The 7,500-nt window shown below is 36.2% G+C and overlaps 2 protein-coding genes across 5 annotated transcripts in view; one reads left to right on the top strand and one right to left on the bottom strand.

Annotated features, from left to right (window-relative positions):
* LOC138045266 (small integral membrane protein 14-like) overlaps positions 1–1,787 on the top strand; it is a 7,602-nt gene extending 5,815 nt beyond the window's left edge. Inside the window, exons 4-5 of the mRNA XM_068891704.1 lie at positions 414–459; positions 827–1,787. Of these exons, the coding sequence (XP_068747805.1) occupies positions 414–459; positions 827–868 (88 nt within the window). The 3' untranslated portion in view covers positions 869–1,787. The remainder of the gene's footprint in view (positions 1–413; positions 460–826) is intronic.
* A 3,241-nt stretch (positions 1,788–5,028) lies between these two features.
* Positions 5,029–7,500, bottom strand: part of LOC138045265 (clustered mitochondria protein homolog) — a 38,741-nt gene continuing 36,269 nt past the window's right edge. For all 4 annotated transcript variants that reach the window (XM_068891702.1, XM_068891699.1, XM_068891700.1 and 1 more), the window contains exons 49-50: positions 7,178–7,281; positions 5,029–6,566 (exon numbers count right to left, since the gene is read on the bottom strand). In XM_068891702.1, the coding sequence (XP_068747803.1) occupies positions 6,473–6,566; positions 7,178–7,281 (198 nt within the window). In that variant the 3' untranslated portion in view covers positions 5,029–6,472. The remainder of the gene's footprint in view (positions 6,567–7,177; positions 7,282–7,500) is intronic.

Genomic DNA, 7,500 nt, shown 5'->3' with positions numbered 1-7,500 from the left:
CTTGCCCTCGATCGAACTGACTTTTGGTTTCGATCGAAACGAACTTCGATCGAAACGACCGGTTACCATCCGAGATAGCGAGATAGCGAGCCAATGAGAGCGCACGATTTTGTATAATCACCTGTGTATTTATACTAATTATTATTTTTCCATGAATTTCATGCACATAGGATAAGAGCCAGTGAGGTACATACGGTGTTTTAGCACTGATTTCATGGCTCACTGTCAAACTAGTGCATAATGGGCTAAAATGACTTAAAATGAGCTACCTCTGTTGGTTTGCCGGTTACTGTTGGTCTTACCAGTTATTTATTAGTTATTTATATAATTATTTATCTACTTATTATTTACTCATTAATATTTTGGAAAGTACTTTTATCAAATGTGTTCAACGATTTGTTTCATTTTCTCAGACCACAGAGTATGAGACAAGGAGCAGAGAAGCCAAGTCGCAGTGATGTAAGTGGAGCGTCCGTTTTATTTCCCAACTTTGATGTAACTGTATGAGTTTCATTAGAATCCGGTCACTGGCAGTGTACCGCTGTCTGTCTGTCTGTCAGAAATTTGCCTCCACTCTGCCGGCTATTCTGCCTTGATTTTCACTCAAACCCTTGTAAAAGATAAGAGTGACGGCCGCTTACATTGATTTGCCCATGGATGCATCTACTTCAAAAGTTACTGAAACCCCTGAACTGAGCAAAAAATATTACAATCCCTGTGGCTGAAATGAAGGCAATTTGCTCAACGCTTCCATGCAGAAGAAACAATTTTTCAAAAGAAAATGTGATTGTGGCTTCTAATAGTGGTATTTTGGTTTTCTTTTTAGCGTGATCCAGGTCCACAACCTCCTGCTCCACCTGTGCATTAGACTGCAAGAATCGTACTTGTCAGTAATATTTGTATAGGTCCTCAGTTTCTTTGTGGTTAATAATAAGAAAAAACGACACTTACACAACCTTCCATCAAAGGTCGGCAAAATTCTGTGAGGGAGAGGATTTCCGTAAAGAGAGATTTGGCATCACATTTTGGTGAAATGGCAAACTGCAGGCTGTTGTTTCCTCTAAAAGCTTGAATATTTTCTTATCCCAACTAGTCTCCCCCTTTTATGAAGTTGCGTGATATCTTTTGATGCAGGAAAGGGGCTCCACTCAAACAAAGTTTCTTTTATTTGTAGCAAATCTCCAGTGTGCAATGTTTTGAGATGCCTTCGGCAACCGGAAGTGAACATTTCACATACCAGGACAGCAGTGTCTCCCAGATTTTTAAACTAATCATCCCTAATGGAGAAAAAATACTAAGCAACATAAATGTGGTTGTGTGATTCAAGACAAGTTAAAGGAGAAAATGCCTCACTTCCAGTTGCCGTCTCAAAAGCGTTGTGTGCTTAAGCTTCCTGTTTTAGGGTGAGGTTTTCTTTAAATGTCATGCTAATTCTCTCTATTAAATAGGCCATTTTCAAAATATCAAATTATATTCAGCTTGATATTGAGGCAGTGAGGACAAAAACAATAGAAACACGTTGGAATGAATGTGAAAAATATTCACATATCGTCCACTTTCCTTTGTCTTTGTCCTTTAAACCTCTCTTTCAAGCTGAATTTTAATATAATTATCGAAAAAGGCCTATTGTGAAATTCCAAGGGGGAAGGGGGGGGGGGGGTGGGGATGGACAAGGGGAAATTCAAAGCCTCTTTTATGGGAGGGTGTGGAATATAAAAAATGTCTGTCACAGTGTGAAAGTGCTAAGTACTATTATATGTTTGTAAAAATGTTTGCTTTAATGTTATCTTAAAATGTTATCAAAAACTAACCACAAAATGGCCAGAAGTATGGCATTATGTAATCTAGCGCTAATTTGATCACAAGTGCTTGATGGAATTTACATTCTAATAATACTTGCGTTCATTTGTCTGCACTTCTAACACAACCATTATGTCCAGGGAATGGGAATTGCACAATTTTGTAGTTCAGATGTCATTTAAGATTTTAGGCTGCCTGGAAGCATGCATAACAACTCCAAAAACGCCTCGTTAACTTCAAACAGCTTTCATTATTGTTTGTATTACAGCATTGATAACCTTGTTCCTATTTCCATGGAGACTATGTCTGATGTACATTCAGGATTTCAGCATTGTTCAGAGCTGTGTGAATTTATTTTCTTGCATTTTGGATCTCGCATACAAAAAAAAAAAAAAAAAACGTGGAGTTGTTGGGTGAAACTTAACTAGTTGCTGTGATTTTCATAAACCTGCAGAATCTCATCGTCAAGAGACAATGGCCAAAATGCCTTGTGGCTTCCATCAATGAAGCTGGGAGTTGACGTGAAACCATTGATGTGTGACATAACCTGCTAATCAGAATCTTTGTTTTCCACGATTCCAATCAAATTTGATACCAATGGAAAGCGATGGAATTTGTATAAATCTTTTTTACTGAAGAACCTATAAAAAGATAATTATCATAAAAGTATTCAAGCCATGAACTAAACAAAAATTCCAATTCACTTTCCTGAGGCGCAGTGGATCTACCCAGCTATGTTCGGAAATTTGATTGATGGAAGCCAAAATGCAGTTTGTCACTTACCCCTTGAAGGTGAGATTCTGCAGGATTATGAAGTCACAATACCCAAAAACACAACCATGTTGCATTATGGTATTTGGCACCAGGAGTTTTGATTTTTTGACTCGATAGCTATGTTGCAGGCAGCCTTTAAGGTTGTAAATAGTTGGTTTACATAGTGATTCTTTGATACTTTTCTGAATGTATGGGTTGCAAGTTTCCAAAGGAAATGATTTATATTAGTGACAAGTTCTTTTTTGTAGTTTTGTTATCACTCGACCAAGTTGTAAATAGACTAAAGACAAGATTCCTTTAGGGAATAAAATGTGATAAAAAAGTGGTAACGTTTTCGGTTTCATGGTTGGAAGTGTAGGTGAATGAACAGCTGAAGGTTACTGACAATGAGAATTGAAAAGTTGAATTAAAATTCTGTTCTTACCACAGGTCTATGTTTAAATGTATCTAACTATGATGAGGGTTGGAAAGAGCTGTGCAGAACAAGAGGCTATGCGTAGCCTACACTCTGTTCGAAGGATTTTTAGCCGATCTCCTTTATAGTAAACAGTATTTCAGTGTTGTTTTAAATTTTGCAATATCTTGGTCAATATCCCATTCAATTCCGAAGTCTAAAGTCCACATTCAGTGACCCAATGATGGGGTTAAGTGTGATTGTAGAATAGCATTTTAAACAGCATTAAAATTTACGACATTGAATCCAATCAAAACCAGTAAACAGATGCACAGGTAACTCTTTGAGGGGTTCCCATTGACAAGTAAAATCGTCTGGCATCATACAGTTAAGTCTCTTATGGGTCACCTTTGTTGTGACTTCACCAGCTAGAAGCTGGATTCACAGGCATAACCAAACTGACATGAAATTAAAGATAAACCACCAACTCTTAAAAGAAATTTTACATTTTATTGCCCTTTCAAACCACCTTGAATTATTAGAGATGTGCCAAATTATAGTACTGTTGTAATCCAAGACCAACTTACAGGTATTCCATGTGTTTAAAACCATCAACATCGTCTATGAAAACTTTGCTAACCCCTAAACAATATTAACTTATCACATCCATATTAAAATCAACCTTCTGTTTATCATTACTTTTGGCACCCTTAAATTCTAACTTGTACAATAAATAACATTGATTGATTGACAGTGTGTGGTGTGAAACGGAATGAAAATTGTGTAAGGAAAAAGAAAAGCATTTGATTTTTTTTTCATTTGTAACATGTTAAAACAATGATTTCATGAAACTTATCTTACAAAATTCATCGTTTTTGACTCTTCATTGATGTTTTATCCAAGGTAAAAATCCTCTTCAACATGAAAAAGATGATTTAGTAGAGCGAGTAATAAATTATTGTTTACAGCAATAGACTATAGCTGGTAAGGTGTCTGATTTATTCTTTAAAATATCTATAACAACTTACGGTAAAGTGGTGCTTGAATAGAGATAAGTTGGAGCTCTGCCTATAGAGATACTCTCTATGACATAGCCCATTGTTATGTACGCATGTACCAACTAGAGATTTATCGTGTGTTGAACTAAGGACTTATGTAGTTCTTTGGTTGGCAAATTTGAATATCACAAGAAACTTGAAATCAAATGAATGTTTGTGAATGGTGAGCAAACCATCTTCTACATACCATAGGGGATGTAAACCACACAACATCCGTACACTCAGGTGTAAAGAAGTGCTGAACAGAAACCCACTTTTGAAGAACTGTTCAAAGACAAGAGTTTCAAAAACTTGTTGGGACTCAAGACATTCTTTGACATTACATGACCCCAGCATATGAGTAACATTGTATTTGAGTCAATATTCTTTCTCAGTGTGATTTACTTTCAACTCATTTCTGGCAACAATTCATCAAATTAATAAAGAACTGTGAGCCCAAGGATCAGTGGAAAGAACAATCATCTTGCCTCAATGTGTCCTGGGTTAAATTTTGAACTTGGCAACATAAGAGGGTTGAGCTAGTAGGTTATTCACTTAGCTAAGAGAGGTATGTCTGTGGGTACAGTGTACTCCACAGGCAGCCCAAGCTCGGTATAGGATTTATAGACTTTGTATGGGAAAATGAACTTTGAGCTTACAAATGCTAATATTTAAAAGTCAGCTGTAAATGTGGAAATAAACTTCATTTACCTCTACATACAGTTGTCCTCGTCTTTTCTGTGCAATCGGAGCACAAAGTGTGTCAGTTTTGGACAGGTTTGTGGCTTACAAATTTTTACAATTATATAGTTGTCATTTCCCCACATGCCACAAACCGACCTTGGGCTGCCTGTGAATACTCCTGCTTTCCCTCGCATGAAAACGTATTTCATCTAATGAGTATTAGAGAGAGATGCCCTGTTCCCTGAGTCCAGGAATTGACCGCAGGCCATCTTGGTGAAAGACGAGTGCTCTGACCCGAGTCGTAAGGAGGTGATAGAATAAAATGAGGCCAAAATATCTTCCTCATACTTCTTATTTTGTGTCAGCTCATCTGTAAGAAGTTACAAAATTATTATTAACTTTGCACTTTTTTTAGCTCACAGTTTCACAAAATAACAAACCAAAGTTTAAAAAGTACCTAAGCTGTGAATACAGTCCTTTAAATGTGATGACTGTAATTTCAGTGTCTGTAATAATAATTGGTAATCACATGATTTGGAGTGCAATTTTAGAATAAATTTACTCTTAATAATAATTATACATGCCAAAATTTGACAGCATGTCAATTAATCCCTGAGAGTGCAGAAAAGTAAAATTAGGGCAGATAGTTGAAATTAGTACAATAAAGGTGAATTTTTTTCATGTATATCAATGTTAGTAATGGCATGATTTTCCTCACGCAATTTGAAATAAATAAGCACTTGGAAAATTTTATTAAGACTACAAATTTCACTTGCCCGAATTTGGTTCATCTTTGAATTATTTATTCCAAACTGCACGAGAAAAATCATGTGATTACTTACAATAATTATTGATATACAAATTTTTCATCAGAAAAAATATCACGCAATCACAAGAATAATTGTGCCATGCATCTGAGAATTTTTTGACCATTGACCAATCAGAATGCTTGGTTTTTACCTCTTTTCTGCACTGTGTTGCCTGAAAACTGCATTTCTCTTCGCCAATCAGAATGAAGACACTTTTCCATCTATATTATTTATGGCCAAATGGAATGACAAATTGGAAACTCTAAGGCTAAATAAAAAGCTGCATAAAAGACCCTTAGATTTTTTGTGCCACTTTCACCACAGAATAATGGTGTAAATTCAATTTAAGAACTTTCCTACATGAAGCAATGTATTAACAGCCCCAAATGTGACAAATAAAACTACAACCAAAGCCACATCCAAGAAATTGCCAAAAATAGGACCAATAAATAATTATTGGCTTTTATCATTTTCAGATCATCTGACCCAGTTTAGGTCAATGAAATTAGTCCTGTTCTTGGCCACAAAACTAAGTGGGTATATACTTCAATCATTCTTTTAAATTATTACTTCAAAGTGCCCAGCACAATTTCTTTAAGATCACGTTTGCAATCAGTCTTTCCTAAGTTACGAAAGTAATATTGAGCCCATTCTTTATGAATATTTCACAAAGTTAATGCTTGGCATAATTATTAGCAAACCTGTTCACCAGGGACCAACTCCTTTGAAATACCTTTCTCTTCCCATGTTTCTACACCCTTAAACTAACCAGGTTGCTCGTGTGGGAGTAAAGTGCGTGTCACACAAGCAACCTTGGACTGTCTGAGAATCAATCAGGCTACCCTTAAACCTGAAATATAATATTAAGCAACAGCGTTGCGCAAAAAGAACACAAACACCAAAAATTCCTCAAGATTAAAATCAGTCCCTGTGATTCTTGCAACAAAAAGCTCTTGAGTACATCCTAAATGCCCTTAATCCATTTCGTCTAAAATTTCAGCATCTTTGCTATGATGCAAGGCTTGTGCTTCTTCTTTTGTGCTCTTCTTTACATCTGCAATGTTATCCCTACAATTTACACATGAAAAAATTACCATCACAGGCAAAGAGTAATTAGCGAGTAAAATCATCTGATGTTAGCAGGAGTAAAGTCTTAAAGTCTCAATCTCGAGAGTCCCATTAATCACTCACTGAATACCATTAAAGAATGTGATATGTATCATTTTTATGGATTGGGGTTGGGGTCTGAATCCTTCTGCTTTCTTTGATCTAAGTCATACGTGAGTTCTACAGATTCTTGGAGGAAGGAAGGAAGGAAGAGGAGACTAGGAAGCTGGTATGGCACCATTCCATCCCTGAACAATGAATATTATTATTCCTCTCTTTTGGCACTCTTTATTTTTCTTTTAGTATTGTGCTAATAAATAAACAAGCAAAAAAGGCAAGTTGGCCTTTCCTGTGGAATTTAACTCAGAGATGTTTGATTTCAAGGATTGCTGTGGCACATTAAAAACAAAAACAATTCTGCTTGGAGAGCCAAGCAAGGAGGTTACTTGTTTTAATGTTTCATGCCCAAAAATTAATTTATGGATTATACTGTGGGAAAGGCAAAATAATGATAATTTTAATTGAATCCTAAGTGGATGAAAGGGTTAACATGAACACGAGGAAGAACTTACTTGATCGGCGATGTGCTAGATGGAAGCACACCTTGGAGTCCAGTTAAGTAACCCATTAACTGAGAAATATTTTCCTCTTCAGGAGGTAGTGCTGCTGCAGAAACCTAGAGAACATGTACAGACATATTAAACCGCTTGTGTTCAAATTGGAATGCATCTACAAATTTACATGATTGGATCAAACCCTGGCAAGTATGTTGATCTTTCGGAGTCTATTAAACATTACGTGTATTTGCTTAATAAGTAATAATTTGCAAAAGTTTCACAATGACTGGTTTGTATTTTGTCAGGGATTTCCACAATAACGCAACCCTTTGACGTAC

Source organism: Montipora capricornis, chromosome 4 (genome assembly GCF_036669925.1).
Source record: "Montipora capricornis isolate CH-2021 chromosome 4, ASM3666992v2, whole genome shotgun sequence".
In the NCBI taxonomy this organism is placed as follows: Eukaryota; Metazoa; Cnidaria; class Anthozoa; order Scleractinia; family Acroporidae; genus Montipora; species Montipora capricornis.
The sequence above is the reverse complement of the archived record's forward strand: the minus strand, read 5'-3'. Positions and strand labels throughout refer to the sequence as shown.